Source organism: Delphinus delphis, chromosome 7 (assembly GCF_949987515.2).
Source record: "Delphinus delphis chromosome 7, mDelDel1.2, whole genome shotgun sequence".
In the NCBI taxonomy this organism is placed as follows: Eukaryota; Metazoa; Chordata; class Mammalia; order Artiodactyla; family Delphinidae; genus Delphinus; species Delphinus delphis.
The window spans coordinates 69,473,334-69,492,309 of record NC_082689.1 but is presented as its reverse complement, the minus strand read 5'-3'; the positions used below and the strand labels follow the sequence as shown (position 1 = coordinate 69,492,309).

Below are 18,976 nucleotides of genomic sequence, written 5' to 3'. Positions count from 1 at the left end.
TATAGCAGAGTAGCTACCATAATTTGTTAACAAACACATAATATAAAAAGACATAGCTTGTGATATAAAAAATATAAAAGTCGGGGAGTAGAAGTGTAGAGTTTTCATATGTGATTGAAGTTAAGTGGCTATCATATTAAAATGAACTTTTTCCATAAGACGTTTTATGTAAGCTTCCTGGCAACCAGAAAACTAAAACCTAGAGTAGATTTACAAAAGATAAAGAAAAGGGAATCAGAGTGGGAAATCAAGAAAAGCAGTCAGAACAGAAAAAGAGACTGAGTCTTGCTTAATCCAGAATGACTACTCTGATCTTTGCTATTAAGGAAAATGGAGAACCAGGCAGCCGTGTGGCTTCTAAGGAGAGACTGAAGCTGGGGTCTAGGACTTCAGTCAAAGTCTTAGATGGGAGATCTTGGGTTTCAACATCACATGTTTGCAAAATGTTTGATTTTCCAACAGCCTTACCTAAAGCCACCAGAAAGTCTTTAGGAACTGTCAACAGAGCTACAAAAAAAGTCAGTAAAGACTAATAGATGCCTCAGAGACAAACTTCTCTGCCAAAAAGATGACCAAAAGCACTGTTAAAGAAAAAGCTCTGTTCCTGCCTCAAATGATACCTATCCAGAAATAGAGACACATTTTCCCTTCAATCCTCTAGATTTTGAGGGTTTTGACCTGCCTTAAAAGCACCAAATTGGACACCTCCCCTTGGATGGAGTGTCTCTCATGATTCTTAGTGAGGAGAGGAAACTTGAAAAGTTGTTATACCTTGGCCCCTCTTCACCTTTGAAGATTCCCTCTTCATCAGGGGGAATTTAATCTGTTGCAGTTTCTTTCAAGCAATTTGTCAACTCTGGATGTTGAATTGCCACCTGTTTGCTCTGACTTAGATATTTAAATTTCTTATCGCTTTATACTTTGTGTGTGCTTTTGTATTAATAAGCAATTTTTTTGTTTAACAAGAAGAAAATGGAAAATCACTAATTTAAAATGGTAAGCAGATACAGAGGAAAAAAGAAACAACGGAACTACAAAACACCTAAAAAGCAACTAATAAATGACATTAATAAGGCCTAACATATCAATAATTACTCTAAATGTAAATGGAATAAATTCACCAACCAAAAGTCACAGAGTGTATAAAGGGATAAAAAAACAAGACCTAACCATATGCTGCCTATAGGAGGCTCACTTCAGCTTTAAGGATATACATAGGCTCAAAATGAAAGGATGGAAAAAGATAATCCTTGCAATTGGAAACCAAAATAAAGTGGGGGTGGCTATACTTATAATAGACTTTAAGCCAATACAGTAATAAGAGAAAAAGAAGGTCATTATATAATAATTAAGGGGTCAATTTATCAAAAAGATATAACAATCATAAAAATATAGATACTTAACAATGGAGCAGCTGACTATATTAAGCAAATACTAACATATCTGAAGGGAGAAATAGACAACAATATCATGATAGCAGGGGACTTCAATATCCTACTTTCAGCAATGGATAGATCATCTAGACAGAAAATCTAGAAGGAAATGTTAGACTTGAACTATATATTAGACTAAAAGGATCTAACAGATATTTATAGAACATTCCATCCAACAGCAGCAAAATACACATTCTTCTCAAGTGCACATAGAACCTTCTCAAGGATAGGTCATATGACAGGTAACAGAATAAGTCTTAGTAGATTTAAGAAGATTGAAATCATACCAACTATCTTTTCTGATAACAATGATATGAAACTAGAAATCAACAACAAGAGGAAAGCTGGAATGTTTATGAGCATGTGGAAACTAAACAACACACTCTTGAAGAAACAATGGTTATCAGGACCTAGCGGGTGGGGAAGTTGTTATTAAAGGTTACACCTTTGCAACTAGAAGATGAGTGAGTTCTGGAGATCTAATGGGCAGTATAGTGATTATAGTCAATAATACAGTATTACATACTTCAAAATTGCTAGGAGACTAGATCTTAAATGTTCTCACTACAGAAAAGAAATAATTGTGTGACCTGACAGAGGAGTTAGCTAAAGCTCTGGTGGTAATCATATGGCAATATACAAATTGACATGTTCACCATAGACAAACACAATGTTATGTCTTTATCATATCTCAATAATAAAAGAGAGAAAGAGAGTTGGCAATGCTGTCTGTATACAACAAAGAAATGTCTCTGGCACGGCAATGAGCATCAGACTGGCCCAAGATACTGGACACTGCAGGACAGGGAGATAAGAGTACAGGGTATGATAGACAAATTTAAATGTCTGCAGGTGCCAGACAAGTAAGATGTATAAATAAAGTGGACTGGGGAAAGTGGCTACCTGTGTACATTATCTGGTTGTGAATGTATAACATGCACAGGTGTGTGTGTGTGTGTGTGTGTGTGTGTGTGTGTGTGTGTGTGTGTAGGGGGCACAATAGTGAGCTGAAAAGCATGTGACCATTCAGAAGAAGGCAGCTGGCTCTCAGCTTCAGAAAGATTTGTTTTGTGGGTCTAATATTTCCTGAGGACCTAATTTTTCAAGAAATCAACATTTTAATGTAAAATACCTTGATTTTTCAATGTTGGCCAAAAACGTTAAAGCACTGTGTGACAACTTAAAACGTGAAACCACGGCTGGGCATCGAATTGGCTTATGGGCTACCAGCTTAGGAAGCAGGCGTATTTGGAAGGAGTAGGAGCACAAAGAAGAGAGAAAACAGACCATGGTGAAGAAGCTTGAAATTTTTATTCAGTCTATCTTTTATATATTGAAAGCTGAGCATTTTTATGACAAAAGTTTTAAGAAGAAAGTTCACTTTCAGTTTCACAACTGTGGCTACCAGTCCTTCCCTTATCCTATTATTATAACGCAGATATGTTGTGATTGGAGTAATTTACATATACAAACTATATCATAGAACAACAATTTCATTGCTCAGTGTAAGCAGGTTAGGGTACTTCATCCAAAATAAGAAAAAAATAAGAGAATTCTGCAGTTTTTTAATTTTAAAGCTGACATTTTAGCACTATTTTGACAATGGTTCATTTACTCATGATCTTTTGGTTACACAATATTAAAAGGAAATTTATTTATTGGCATGCAAAGCAATATGGCTTTAGAATACACCTCTTAAATTTACAGAACTTAAAATTTCAAACATCCCACATGGCTGGCAGGTGATATTGTGAAGATGAACTTGAGTAATGACACACTTACTTCCTGGAGATTTAAAAAAAAGAGAAAATGACTTAACATAGTATAATACACAGATGATATAGTTAACTTATCCAGGAAATATTTCAATGATTTATTTTGATCAAAGTTATTTATGTCTTTTCATCTTATATATCCCTTTGTCTTCTGGAGTTTTCAAATATTTACATTTGAAGATGGCTTACCCTAAAGTGTCCCTATCAAGATATATAAAATGTATGAATAATTATAAAAAAGGCAATTACAACCTACCAAGATAAGTGGTTACTTTTGGCATTTAAATTTTTACTGCTATGCTTATTACATTAAGTATTTAATACCATATATACTGGCATTTTACTTTGTGCTAAAATTTCAACATACACAGCAATTTGCAATGTGTTCCGAATGCCTTGTCCCTTATTGACACTCAGGAAATGTGTTTGGAATAAATGAGTGAATGGATAAAATTGTAATGACAGAAAACAAACATAATAATGTACTCTTGAATGATTATAATTTTGATTATATATCAAGAGAGTAAAGACTCTCTCCCCACATAGGAACAACCTGTAGCAGTATGATAATATTTATGAAAGTGTTGATGGTTTTCAGAATAAACTAAAATAAATCACCTGTCAGTAATTTTTGTCTGAAGCAACCAGTTTATAAAGTCTCGAGTGGCAAGATTATCGAGAACTGTGTTCATCTCATCAGAGAAAGAGCCATCGGCGTGTCTGCGGCGGAGTTCTTCAACAATGGTGACTTCTTCTGGGAAACTGAGAAAAAGAGAGGTAAAATCAGTACTTGGTTAAACGTTTCAAATAAATGCTTATTGGTTGCCTATCACTGGTAACATGTGTAAGCATCGCTGAGAAAACCATATGTTTCTATTTACAGAGGGCCTATCACGAAAAGCCTCATAGAAACTTGCATATCAGAAAGGGATTAGGTAGAATAGCGCAGAGCTGGGACCTGAAACTAAGGCCTTTTCCATATTCCAGCTGCTTCAAAGATTTTAGTGTATTGCCAACACAGAAGTTATTATTGAGACTATTAATTTGTTTATAATTCATAAAAATATATTCTAGCCTATAAAACTAGTGATTATCAAAACAGCCTTGCCAAGTGCAGTATTAAGGGATTAAACCTTAGTCTATATCAGATTTTCTCTTCGATTGATTTATTTAGCAGAATTTTTGATATGCCTTTAAAACACTATAAAATAGCGTCAAGTGTAAGTGACTATTTTCCCACTGATTTTGTAAATTTGATTGTGTGACTATTTTCCCATTGATTTTGTAAATTTGATTGTTAATGTTTTAAAAATCAGCAACAATACTAGTTCCCTTTTGCCTCGAGAGCTCTTTAAAGTTTCACTAAAAATAAAAATAGAGTGGAACATGAATTTCCTGCTTCTCATAATTCAAATGTCAATCAAAATGGTCACAAGAAAACAGGATGGTTCAAGGGTCTGATTGGTTGTGGTAAGATCCAAGAAAGTACCTAAAGTTCTTGGACGTATTTTCAGCTGTGATAATTTAATGGTTATCTTTATGACAGTCCCTAAAAACTGGGCACGTTGTTAAATATATGGGTGTTGCCACATATCTGTATTTTGAATGTCATTTCATCTTAAGTTTAATTCGTCTTAAGTTTAATTCCTTTCAGTCTTTATCACATTTTTACCTCAATACTTACTAACACATTACTTACTAACACATAAATTATGTAAATATTTAAAGTGAAACTAAGTTTTCTGCATTATTTCTTCTTTTCCTTTATCCCTAGTTTTCCTGGACAGTCCTAGTTTAAGCTTATTTTCCTGGTGTAGTTATCAAAAGCACTCTGTTTATTCTCAAAAGTGTCCTGGATTGGCAAATTAATACCCTAATTATAATACAACTATAATGGGGGATAAAAAGTCACCTGTTTGACTCTATTAATACTTGCTAACAGAGATAAAACAGATGAGACTTTTGTAAATTGTCTCCCACCAACAAGAGTTATTTCTTTCCTCTGTCAGACTATACTAATGGCTTCTGTAAGGCAGATCCATATATAGATAACCGTATTCTGAGTTTTTCACATCAAGCAAAAAAAAAAAAAGAAAAGTTGAATAAGAATGTACAGACTTACTCTCGCCTTCCTCGGCCTTTCACCAGCCAAGCAATGAATTCCTTGGCGGCTTGGCCTTCCAGATAAGAACTTACATCACTGGTAAAGGTCCCTTCAGCATGTCTCTCAAATTCATCGTGACGTTTGGCAATGTTATTCCTGAAAGAAATGTGAAAGTTAAATTGAAGATCTGTCTCTTTAGAAATATGATTCTCACCTATAAGCAAGCAGTGGCAGCTTTGGGTTCGGGATTCTGTGTGGTTTTGAGAGATGAGGGTGGGTAGAGGACTTGTCTGGAAGCTACATTAATTATCTGAAGTGAAGGTTGATGGAGGGCTAATAAAAATTATGGGGAGCTAAGCTCCCTCACTCCACCTAGTGACCCATTTTCACCTGCCCTGCTTATCTGTGCCATTGACTATTAAAGCAGCATTTTCTTCCATCTCAATGTATGGGGGCTACCCACTGTGCTATGCTACCTGCAAACAAAGCAGCAGCTTGTCATTAGTACATATGGGGTCAGAGTTAGTTAACTGAATCAAGGGAAAGCAAAGGTGCATCTCAAAATGTCATCAAAAGACCACATGATATTGGATTAAAGGAAATGTGTGATGGGCTAGCAGTAAGGAAAGCTAAGAAGATGACCCCGTATCACCCTCAAATGTGTACTGTGCTCTGTGGAGGTGGTTGACCAGATAGACGGTCAGTTGCTCCATCATATATTAGCCCTGGAAGGTTTCATCTTAAATACAACAGAAACTGCCTGGGAGCTAGGATTGTTTTACATTAGTTTACCAAGTCATGGCATTCTCTTTCTAGAAATGAACATAGTTGTTTGCATTTTTTCAAATATGTGATTTCTCCCATTTCACCAGTGGCTTCATTTGTAATCCTTAACGAGGACTTCTCGCAGTGTCTTCTCTGACCATGACTACCATCTTTCCTGTACTCTCCAGTTTAAGGATTTTTGGTCAACAGCTCTTTTTTATTCTTCTTGCTGGCTCGTCTCACTCTGTCCCCCTTCTGCATTCTATCTGGACAAATTTATTCCCTTTTCCTGATTTTTAGATTCCTTCAGCTACTTTGTGTGTATAACTCCCTTCCCCTTGTGGGTCACCCTCCAAAGTAATTGTGAAATTCCACCATCCCTGTGAAACTCTTGCAGCTGATTTCGTCCAGTACCCTGGATGCAGCAAAAAATAAACAAAAAAAACCCCGAAACTGTCAAAGGAAATCCAGCATTAAAATGTATGCCTTGCGATAGGCTTGTGTTCTTATATACCTTCTTCTCTCTTTATGCTGTGCAGCTAGACTGTAATTTTAAATGTTTATCTTGGATTGTATTCTACAAGAAAAAGACTGCATCTGTTTCCATTCCTTACCATGACTAACTTGGCTAGAGGATACTTTGTGATCATAGTCATGAGTTTGAATCCTACAAGGGAATGTTGAATTTGCTCTTATCTTTTGGTCAGGATTAGATTTCTAATCTTGCAGGTCCACAAAAGTCAGCTTTCAATTTTAAAGGAAAATGGGCATGAAGTGAACATTGCTAAGACCACAGTTGGGAAAATTTAAATTCTATGTCCCATTGGAGGGCGGGTAAGAGTTTTGGAGGGATGAGGGGTGGGACATTCAGAGGCACATTATGAAGGATAGCATCACCAACCTTGAAAATCATCAAAATTGAAAGAGCTTATGGGCACTATTTGATAGGCACAATAACTTAAGAAAGTCAGGAGGAATTTTAGACATATTTAAGTAATACATTTGTGTGCAAATTTCTGATCAGGTTCAGACTCTTACTTATTCCTCTTGGTGTTCATCAACCACTGCACAAAATCCTGGGCGCGCCTGGAGTCCAGATACTTGCTGTAGTCACTGGTGAACGTGCCCTGTGAGTGGCGCTTGTCTTCACTCATCTGATCTGGGTCATTGAGCGGGTCGGTCTGGGGAGCTGGGAATGATCTGTGAAGAAGAGTGACTGGTGCGATTAAATCTCTCCTCAAGAGTAGCTTCACTTGAGAAGTAGCTTCTCTCCAAAATACAGAACCAGATGAAGTTGGAAGGCAGGTTCCTTGAGTATTTCAGTTGGCAGTTCAGAAAAACCTTAATTTGCCATGGGAATCCCATGGTCTTACCAGAGTTGAATACACTCCGATTTGGAATTCTAGCAATTGATTTTACAACTGGCTTCTTTTTTCTGAAATAGGATTAAATAAATCTTTTTTTAACAATTTCATCTACTCGTAATTATGTTAATAATGCCAGAAGAGAGCAACGCCTTGAATATTTTAAAAGAGTGAAGAATACCAAACCGTTTTTCGGGGGGCAGCAGATTTATGTTCCGAATTCTGTTTCGCATATATTAATATAAAAAAGTAGCTCCATTACCTGGCTATGTGGTAGCTAATGGTGAAGGAAAGACAATTAAAAATTCGAAGAAAGGCAAGAAAAAGCCCACTTGCTAATTTGAAACTGTGTAGTGGATAATCCACATGCCAGTAATCAACAGTTGGTTGGCACGGCTATGTGGGGAAATATTCAATATGATTAAAACTCAAAAATAGAAATGAGATACTATTTTTACCTATCAAATTAGCAAGGATTAAATACCGAGGAGGATATTATGAGAGGAGTATTTCTATAATGCTGATGGGAGTGTGCATGTGTATGACTTTTCTGGAAAGCAAGTTGGCAAGATAAAACATTTAAACTCATTCAGATCCTTTGACATGATTATTTTACTAGAAATAAATACTAGAAATAAATCCTCAGAAAAACAGTAAGAAATGTAGGGAGAAATGTTATTTGCAGCATTCTTTGTGGGAAAATTTGAAGAACCCTTACGTATTCAATAGAGCAGGAGTAGCTAAATAAATATTGTATATTTATGAGGTGGAATAGTATGTAGCCATTAAATACCATACACTTAATAGATATTTGTAATGATATAATAAAAATAAGCTAACAATACAATGCTAAGAGACAGAACATAATACAAAGCTGTAACTGATCGGGATATATTTATATACAGTACATGCATATTTTTATAATGAGCACGTATGACTTTTACAATTAGTAAGAAACAGTGTTATTTTTTAGAAAAGAGTAAAAGAGGAAAAGTTGGTGTGAATAATTAAAATGACCTACTCTGCAGTGTGAGTAATGAATGAACGGGGAGTATTAGCTGAAGATTTCAAAGAGCTATAATTTCCCATGTAACATATTTTTCAACATTGCCCACCTCTTCGGTTATGTAACGACATACTCTGATCTGTACTCTAGAAAAGCCTTTATCACAATGATACTTTACACATTTGAAAATTGTGCAGAGTATTTACTCCAAATTACGGAGACCTATTTACTAATCACAGTTATCTCAGGCTGTATTCTAACCATAGTGCTATATTAGTTCAAGTCTAACGATTTAATACCTGGATTTCTCCTCTGTGTCTTGAAGGGAACGTTGCCAGCTGCCTTGGACCAGCATTACAAGCAATCCAGCCACAAAGTAAATGCTTTTCATTTTTGCTGCCTGTTGGAACACAGAGTCAAGGGAAAGATAGAGACCCTCAACCATATTTAAACCGGTCAGACTAAATTAGTTCAATTTTGACTAAGTAAATATTATAAATAGAACGAAAAGCTAGTCATCAATTTTATTCTGATTATATTTTGAGTAATTTCAAATATTAGATTATATTTTTCCTGCAGTTCTTTTTTATTTTTTTTGGGTGGCTAAAAAGAATACAAAAGATGTGTAGCACTCTGAAGCTTTTTCATTAGTGTAGGACACTTCTGTTAATGATTAGAAGGCTCATTTCCAGAATTGAAATTAAAAATGTCCACGATAAACATTGAAAATACCCACTGTAGATGATATGCTACATATGGTTAGCCTGAATGGCGCCTTATCCGTAATGCCACCCTCTTCACTATCAGTCTGGCTTTCAATTAATAGTCCTTCACTTCCAAGCATTTACATTATACTGCATTTCAACCATCTTAAAGCAGCCTCAGGCTACAACTTGGCATACCAGCTGTCGGTTCAGATGTATTATTCATTTATATTTTAAATAGTGTAACTTGGTCTAGACTTTGTAATTATAAAGCGGCCAACAGATTTGAGGTATTTTAGGGTGCTTTGACCTGTTCTAAATTAAAGGAAAAAAAATCATTTTAAAGACAAGCAATTTGCAACAAGAACTAATGCTTCTGGCAACTTGAACAATCACAACTAAGAAACTAAGAGATCACTGTCAAAAGAAAATTAATGCTTGCTTCTGAAGTCTTGGAAGTCCCCTGGTTGTTTTATAATTGGACTGAGTCCAGGACGTGTCATTCACTGCTAGTGACACCCTAGACCAGGTTGTAGAATACCTCGCATCACAAGCAGATGCCTCATGAAGCCATGGGATGCCAAGGACATCATGATGCAGTGTGGATGGGCGGGGTGGGACCAACATGAATGTGGCCAGAATGTTCCCACAGGACAAGCACCCCTATTTTCTGAATGAAAACCTCAAGTCCAGTGTTTGTCATGAACTTCCCTCTGCTACTTTCAACCGATCGTGTTTACTTTGAGAAGTGGGGATTTCAATCCAAGTTTGATCATGCTTATCCATAAAATATTTGAATGAGTATTTTTAGCAAATGGCATTTGGTTTGAAATAAGTATTTTATAAATATTATCATTTTAAACTATCAGTCTTTTCTTTAACATCTTAGCCACACTTACTATCGGTCTTTGGCACTAAAACATGGAGACTGTAATACCTGCGTGATATTTTCTTTCCTTTGAAATATTAACTCTTTTTAGATTAAGAGGTCAGTTAGACAAAGCCACACAATAGGCATTACATATTCATCCTTCTTCATTCATCAACATTCAATTACTAATATGGCATTTTGCTGTGCTTCAGTTTATCTGGTTGGCAAACTTTGGAAACCTTGCCAAATATATAGGCAGGGTCTTCTGATTATAATTTTTAATGATAAATTTATGCTTTCAGAAACTTAAAAATTAAAGCAAGCATCTCTCTTTAGGATTACTAAAGAGTCATTGTTGGAAAGTCAATTGAGAACTGTAATTCCTTCCACACAATGTCCCTAACGGTTTTACAGTATCTTCTATGACGTCCTCTGGAGGCAGATACGGAGCAGGTGGTTTTCTGCCCCTGAGAGAGCTGGTAGAAGAAACAACCATACAGAAGAGAATGTTCGAAGTCCTCTCCAGGCAGCAGAATGAGCTCTACTGAAAGAAGTAACTGATTTTTAAAATTGTATTTATTCATTGTGTAAAAGTCAACAGAACTGTGAAAAATGTAAGAATAAGGTTGTTTGAATACCACGACTTGAGAAAGCAAATATTTGCGTTATTTTGGTATCAAAATCTTATTCAATAAGAGAAGACTTTCCAATTACTTCCCACCCCTGCTTTAGTCAGCCTACAGAAAGAATCTGCAGTTTTACAAGAACCTTACATTTCCACTCAAATTTAAAAGGAGATATGGTACCAATAGTATTTCCTGAATAGAAAGTCTTTTAGAAAGATTAATCTTTGACCTAGACAAGGTGACATACAGTATATCCCTAAATATATTGGTGCTTTAGGCCAAATGCTTTTAAAACTGGCTAGATCATTTCCTCTCACAGGTGTTAATTAGTATGTGTGGAAAAGAAACCATACCACGTAATCATTTACCCATTGAGGATCTTCATAAAAGTGTTCTTTATCCTTAAGAGCTTAAGTAGGTACTTTAGGACATCTGATTTTTTTTTCTAATGGTATTTACTATAATTTCATTTTGACATGTAAACATTTTAGATATTTTATTTATTACTATTGGTCCTCAATACATAGTAAGTAATTATTAATCTATGCGTTCACTCAGCTCCATCCACAGAATTCCCAGTAATCGATGATATTTGTTCTCTGCACAAAATATGCTATGTCTTATTTACAAAGAGCTGATTTCATGGACTTTGAGTTTTTGATAGCCTTATCAGCCTTATTTGAATATTTGAATGATGATGTTGATTCTGCGCTTTTGGAAAACCATACGTTTTCATTGGTAAGGAGCCATTGCTGTTATAACCTCTCTAATGGACACATTTCTGCTGAATTTAAAAGGCTCCTTCTGTTCACAATAGTATACACATTTATCAAATCCAAAGAAAAATATTTGTTTTTCAAAATGTTACCACTCATTTTTAAAATGCAGTTCTCATAACAGTTAAATCTTGTAGTAAGTGCATTGATTTGAATCTTTGCTTTTCTTTCTATTTTGTATCTTTGCACTTTGTTTCTCTTTCATTTTGTATCTTTGCATTGAATTATTTCTTCAACTCACTTTGCGGCTACAGTATGTTGAAGTTTATGTAAATGCATTTTATATCATTTTTTCATCTCAACTCTGCCCTGTGTATTATAGTAATAAAGTATAAGATGAAAAAACAGCACTATAATTCATAATACTTTGCCCCCTTATGAAAACTGTACCCCAAACAGGATTTTCAGTCTTACAATCTGTCAGTATTAATCTTACCTTCTGACACCAGGAGGTGGAACAGAGCAGGTAGAGAGAAAGAGAGCCCTCTTTTTGGGACTCTGGTGTGCAGTGTCCTGAGCTCTGTAGTTCTGCACCAAAGCGCACTGCTTTTATATCCTCTCCAGTGTTGTTTAGCCTCACAGATATTACGCTGACAATATAAATTTTTCATCTGTGAATAATGGGTTTTTGTTACAAACAATTTCACTCGCTCACTCACTTTGCTCGTCTGCATTCTACGTTTATATTGGGTGGGAAGTCAGAGACCAGGAAACTTTTTATTTACTCTTGTCTTTTTTTTTTTTGCTGAGAATGATGGAAAGGGCAGCTTGGAGATTCACCTTTCACTCTTGGTCAGGCATGAAAATCACTTAAGTACTCTAAAGTGAATTTTTATGCTGCAGACAAAAGAACGTGAAATTACATAGTCCGTGGCCAACCCACTTTGAGCATAGCCTTATTCGAGGGTCTGATAAGCCCCTCTTTGCTATTTAGTTATGATTAATTTATCTTAGTATAATAATCTATTCATCCTTTCATCTACCCAAATAATAAATCACTCACTCAAAACATACTTATTAAGAATCTTCTCATCTGCACTATACGAAATTAATTTGTATTAATTACTGTATTTCTTACTGTATTATTTGGGTGGGGAAGTTTAAAGAATATCAGTTAAGACCTAATGTGTCCTGTTGTTAAAAATGGGATTCAGGAAGAAAGGGTAGAGCAAAGTGAGGATTAAACACCCAAGATAGGTGATGCTAATAAGACAGGGTCTAGTATTTCTTTTTCCTTCTAATGGATATTTAAAGGCTAACTCTGCTGATAAGAGAGTTGGACACTAATTTACAAAAGAATGAGTTACTATGTATACTGTCATATTTACTGAGCTTTGTGACCTGCCACTTAGGACTTCAGGGACCTATGGGATTTAGCAGATATGAGTCTGGTCACCTTAGAGAAAGAGAAAAAAGGGAAATGATCTGGACAGACAGCATGAGGACAGTGTTGGTGTAATTAGATTTTAGTTTGGCTGCTATAAACAAGCTGTGTGGCCTCCGTCAAGTCACATACTCTCTTTACGCCTCAGCTTCCTGTTTGGAAGTGAGAGTGTTGGTTAAATGACTCTTCTAAAATAAAAATTTGTTTTCATTTGACCAAATCATTGCAACATGTGTTAACTAGATTCCAATATTCTAATATAATCGACTGCATGGTGAAACTGGTACAGAAGTAAATCATTGAGATAACTGTAGAAACAGTCCCAATGAATTTAAATTGTTCACTTTGTGGATTGGACCCACTGTTGGATGTAGAGCTATTTAAAGGCCATAGAGATCAGTTCTCTGTGAAGCTGGGGGACCTCAGGAAGAAGTGTTTGTGCTGGTGATTACTGACGGTATATCATTAATGTTAGCCTTGCTAATCAAAGTGTGGTCCAAGGACCAACACCACTTGGGAGTTTGCCAGAAATGCAGACTCTCAGGCCCAAGCCCAGACTTAGTAAGTAATTTGCATTTTACCAAGATTCCCAGGCAATTCATATGCATATTAAAGTTTGAGAAGCACAACTGTGTAAAATACATATCTCATTTTCCTCACCTTCTCCCGGTGCTTGCTCGTGTTTCGACCTGAGGATGGCTTTCACCAGCAGAGGGGGTGAAAGAGCAGAGAACTGTGGCACACCTCAGGGCTGTCTGGATTAACACTTAACACATGCTGTAATGATTTGAGAGTGTGGATAAGTTTACTATATGATCAAATTGTTCTTCTCTCTGGCCTCAATCCTCATGAGTATATTGGATATATTTTTATTAAATTGTTTGGCATTCAGTTCTATTTTTTTCCCTCTGCCTATTTGAGTAGATGTTTCTTCCTCTCTTTCTCTGGCTCTGTCAGTCTCTCTTTCCTTTGCAGATGCTACTTGTTTGTGGGAGCAGCCTGAAGAAGGGGGCTCTGCAATGATGTATATAAGGGCATTAACATGGCACCTGGCATCTCAGTAAATGCCCTCTCCCAATATATCACGAAAAAACTTCTTTTTTTCCCTCCACTCCACTTGCTTTCTATTATTTCAGAAGTGACTATCTCGAGATTTTTCAGGAAATTTCCTCTAGCGTCATCTCCAGCCCAACAACACTGATTATTGGGGTTCCCCAATACCATTAATGATAAGCGTTCTGAGAGTGCAGAAACACTAAGAGTGCCACTGAATAAGGCACTGCTCTCCTCCCTTGGAAGGGGAAATCAGGCTCCCTAACAGACATTGTATCGTCAGAAATCAAGACAAACAACAAGTACAACTTGGACTAGTGGATCTTCTTGCAATGACTGTCCCAACGTCAACATCCACTTGGCCTTCAGTTCCCATCATCACAGTTATTCAGTTATTTAGACGTGAGGCAGGGAAAGTGGTGGCCCTGCATTTATATAACTAGGGAAGAGATATGGGAACATATGTATATGTATAACTGATTCACTTTGTTATAAAGCAGAAGATGACACACCATTGTAAAGCAATTATACTCCAATAAAGATGAAAAAAAAAAAAAAAAAAAGCTTGTCTGGGAGCAGGGAAGTTCTGGGAGAAGTCATCTAGAGTTCTCTCATCAGGCTGTGTAGTGGCACCTGAGGTATGGCCACGTGATAGCTATGATATGCCTTCCTGAAAGGTCAGTTTGACTTGATAAGGGTAATTTAAAACATGACTATTATATGGAGTGGAGTGCAACAACGTACATCACATTTTAAGGTAAAATAAGTTCCTCCTCAAAGCTCTCTTACTTTCTTTACAGGGCCGCATGCTTGCCTTAATGTTCTACTCTCACCATCTTGAAATTCTTAATAATTTTTGAACAGGGACTCCACATTTTTGTTTTTTACTTGGCCGCACAAATTAAGTAGCAGATTCTGCTAAGGACCTCACCACACAAAATCATAGGGTGCCGGGGTTTTGCACGTTTATTTTCCTCAGCTGTTCAGGAAACTTGAGTTGAAATGCTTGAGAATGGCAAAGATCCAGGTTCACAGTGCACTCTGGTAGCAAGACTATGGTTGAGGGGAACGCTCATGCATTGCTGATGGGATTACAGCATGTCACAGCACGTTTGGGGCACAATTTGGCAACGTTAACAAAATTACAAATACCTATCACCCTTGGCCTAGTAAGGCTAAAGCACCATTCTGGACATTTATCCCATCTATATTCCTACATATATATGTAATGATGTAGGTAAAAGTTTCTTCATTGCAGCCTATGTATAGTAGTAACAGGTTGGAACCAATCCAAGGGGCCATGGATAGAGCAGTCTTTATAAAAAGAATGAGGAACCTATTTATTCACCAATATGGAAAGTCTCTAAAATATGTTGTTAGGTGAAAATAAGAAGGTGTATTATGGCTATATAGTAGGTTACCTTTTGTGTTAGAAGAGGGAAGGGGACAAATGTATGTTTATTTACTCATCACTGTGTTTAAAAAAATTGGAAGAATGCACAAGAGATTAATAAAAGTGCTTACGTAGGAGGCAGTGTGGAGCAGTGGGCTAGACAGGAACAGAGTACAAAGAATACTTCTTAATATATATTTGTTATGCCGTCTGGAATTTTTTACCATTTTATTTAATTATTTATTCAAAATGCTTAAAAATGCAATTTAAAAAGGGATGAAAGTTTAAGCTTTAAAGCTAACTGTACAGCTACACTTTGACCTAGTAATTCCACTTCTAGGTGTTTTACCCAAAAGAAATGAAAACGTATATCCATGAAAAGACATGTATAAAAATATTCACAACAGTTAAAAACTGGGAAGAATCAAGCTATCCATCAACAAAAGAAAAAATAGACAAATTGTGGTATGGAATTCATATAATGGAATCCTACTGAACAATAACAGATACTGGCAGCAATATGGATGAATTTCACAGATATGATGCTGAGTGAAAGAAGGTGGACACAAAAAACTGCATACAGGGGCTTCCCTGGTGGCGCAGTGGTTGAGAGTTCGCCTGCCGATGCAGGGGACACAGGTTCCTGCCCCAGTCCGGGAGGATCCCACATGCCGCGGAGCGGCTGGGCCCGTGAGCCATGGCCGCTGAGCCTGCGCGTCCGGAGCCTGTGCTCCGCAACGGGAGAGGCCACAGCGGTGAGAGGCCCACGTACCGCAAAACAAACAAACAAAAAACTGCATACAGTATGAATCCATTCATAGAAGTTGCAGAAGCAAAACTAAGGTTAAATAAAACGCAGAACTGTGGTTGTCTCTTGGAAGAGGAGTATAGTCTGGGGGTAACTTTCTGGGGAGATGGAAATATTCCATATCGTGAAAGGGGTGTGTTTTACCAAGGCGTGTCCAGTTGTCAAAATAGTGCAGCTAAGATTTGTGATTTCAATTTATGTAAATTTTAACTAAAAGAAAAAAATAGTAAAATTAAAAGTGGTATGGAGAAGCATGGCAGAATATTGATAATCGTTGAAATTGACTGATGAGTTATTACAATGAGGTTTTATTATGTGATTCTACTTACTTTAGACACGTTTGAAATTTTCCAAACTAAAAAGTTAAATTAAAGCTATAATAAAATTAATGTGTGGGTGGGCCATTAGCACCAATTAATCAGTTACTCTGGAAGCTAAAGAGTTTGACCCTTCAGTTACCAAGGATGAGCTAGATAAGGTAAATGAAGTTCAGAGACACATGGGGGCACAAAGCTTGGAGGTAAATTGGTAGCACAGGGTCAGGCCTGGGTAATGGAAAAACAACTTCAAGAAGGCAGGGTGTGAGAACCACCATTCAGAGGTATTGGAATAGTGATCACAGCTCCTTCTCCATCATTTTCAAGGCCTGTCCCTAGGGTACGCCTCCGCCCTCACGTAAGACTTAATAGTGACCACTAACACTTTCCCGATGAGTTTGAGGTCCATTTTGGTTTCTTGGAGGTAATCCTCTCAATATGTATGCTATTCCTCTTCTCCATAACAAGGGTCTTCTGAAAATAACCCATGAGCCTGCAAAAGATCACCCCTCCCCACCCCAAAAAAATTGTCTATAGCATGCGAGAGAAAAGTTTACATTAACTCAGGTTTGTTTTTTTTTTTTAACTTGGAAGAAAAAAAGTAGCAAGTGATTTATCGAAACCCTTTGAAACTGTAAAACTCAAGTACATAAAACGTAATGATCAGATGCCTTTCACATCTCCTGAGTGTCTTGATGAACGCAGGGGTCCAGAGGCAATAAAAGAAGAACTTCCAAGGCGAGTTCTGAGTTTGCCAGAGGATGTGAGATAGATTTTTACTGAGAGAAATTTAAGAAACAGGTCATGACCCTTTCATCTGGAATGATTCCAAAGAAGCCTGCTGGGTGAGGGGAAATTCCGTAATAAGATCAGCGGACAGTTTTCCCACCCTGAGGCTCTGAAACCCTGTAGACAGCGCAGCTCACAAGTCTGAGGAGGGGACCGTGCGGCATCATGGCTTTGCATATGTTGATTTTATCTCTTGCTAGATCCCTGGTATAATGAGATGTTTAAAATTGTTCTAAGTTTCAGTTGTTATTTTTATTCATAAAGGGAACAAGAAAGAGAAAGAAAACAAAATCACATTGATACAAAATAATCGTATCTCATAATTTATAATCAGAATATATATTTATATGTATAAATACATATATATCATTGAATACGTGTGTTATGCTTCTATTTTTTGCATATTGTGACTATAAAAAACAAACCATATGTCATTACATTTATCCAACCTCTTGCTCATCTGGAAAGACTTTTTTTCCCTCAAGCTTCTAAGAGTCTTTAATGTGAACAATTAAAACATTGCAATTTCTCAAAGGCTTCTGTAAAAAGAAGTAACCTCAGCCATTAGAATATTTAAAATTTGAAATCTGTATCCTAAAAAATGTTGAAAATGCAAAATGGAGTTATGAACACTTTTTTTTATTCATGATGTCTTATAATCAGGCTTGCCCTCTGCCTGAAGCTTGCTCAGGGCTGGTGCTACCACATCATATTTTATCAGAGGTATTGCAAAGATATGCCCTTTTTTTTGGTGATATTGAAATGATATAATCATAGACCGAAGTCTAATTTATAAAGCCCTCTAGGCTATTATCATATTTTTAAGTAGAATTTTATCTAATTTAAAACAATCCATTGGTTGACTATTTTATTCTTCAAACATAGAGAATTAATCTCTACAATTTCATTTTGTAATAAATTACCCAAATAATTTATTTCTGAACTCAGAAACAGTTCTATGGCCTCAGTAGTGAGTTCTAATCCTGACTCCTTCTGACCGAAAAGTAAATTGTTTCTTTGTTGGAACGCTGTCAGAGGAAGTAAAGACTGATTTTTCACTTCCATTTTAATAAAAATCTTTTTATCCTCATAGAGCACACCAGAGTATTAACTGTGAGCCCTGTCTAATGCTGAAGAAAGGTAGATTCTCCCTTTCTTTCTCATAAATCTAGTGCATGGTCAGCCCCATAATCCTCCATAAACACTGATCAGCGAACTCTAGAAGTCAAAGTCTGGATATTAGACCTTTTTCTCCACTGCTTCCTCTCAACACTAGGCATAATGCATAGCAAAAAAGGCAACTCACTGAATATCTTAAATTTGCTTTGATTTATTAAGCAGCAATTTGCATCTAATGTTTTTCTGGACAGTTGTCCTACATAAATGTATCATTTAGGACAGTTGACATTAATGAAAACAATCGAGTATAAATTATAATTTCAGGGCAACGTTTGACTTAGCACATGGATGAAAGCATAAAGCCATTCATTTCAGTGGGTAGCACGTTATACCAACCACCTGATTAGGTGATTGCTTTTTTACATTTTCATCTGTGATTCATATATTGGCTTAGTTATAGGCAACCAATGTAGAAAATATTTGAGGAGCAAGTGCTCTAAGATAATTGAGATAGTTACCATTTATCATTGCCTACTAAAAGCAAAACTCTCTGAATATATGATTGTTTCATCCTCATAATATACAGTGAGTTAAATATTTTTTCCTCCATTTTACAAATAACGAAGCAAGGGCTTAGAGCAGGTAACCAAGTTGCTTAAAGCCGCATCTGGATCTGAATCCAGATCCTA

General features: G+C 36.5%; 1 protein-coding gene and 1 pseudogene across 1 annotated transcript; one reads left to right on the top strand and one right to left on the bottom strand.

Annotated features, from left to right (window-relative positions):
• Nucleotides 1–299: 299 nt before the first annotated feature.
• Nucleotides 300–901, top strand: LOC132428154 (securin-like; annotated as a pseudogene).
• A 2,921-nt stretch (nucleotides 902–3,822) lies between these two features.
• GCG (glucagon) lies at nucleotides 3,823–8,838 on the bottom strand. The gene is made up of 4 exons (XM_060015695.1): nucleotides 8,747–8,838; nucleotides 7,116–7,277; nucleotides 5,331–5,468; nucleotides 3,823–3,970 (listed from the first exon to the last, which is right to left on the bottom strand). Exons 1-4 carry the CDS (start codon nucleotides 8,836–8,838, stop codon nucleotides 3,823–3,825), a joined length of 540 nt encoding a protein of 179 aa, XP_059871678.1.
• Nucleotides 8,839–18,976: the final 10,138 nt, after the last annotated feature.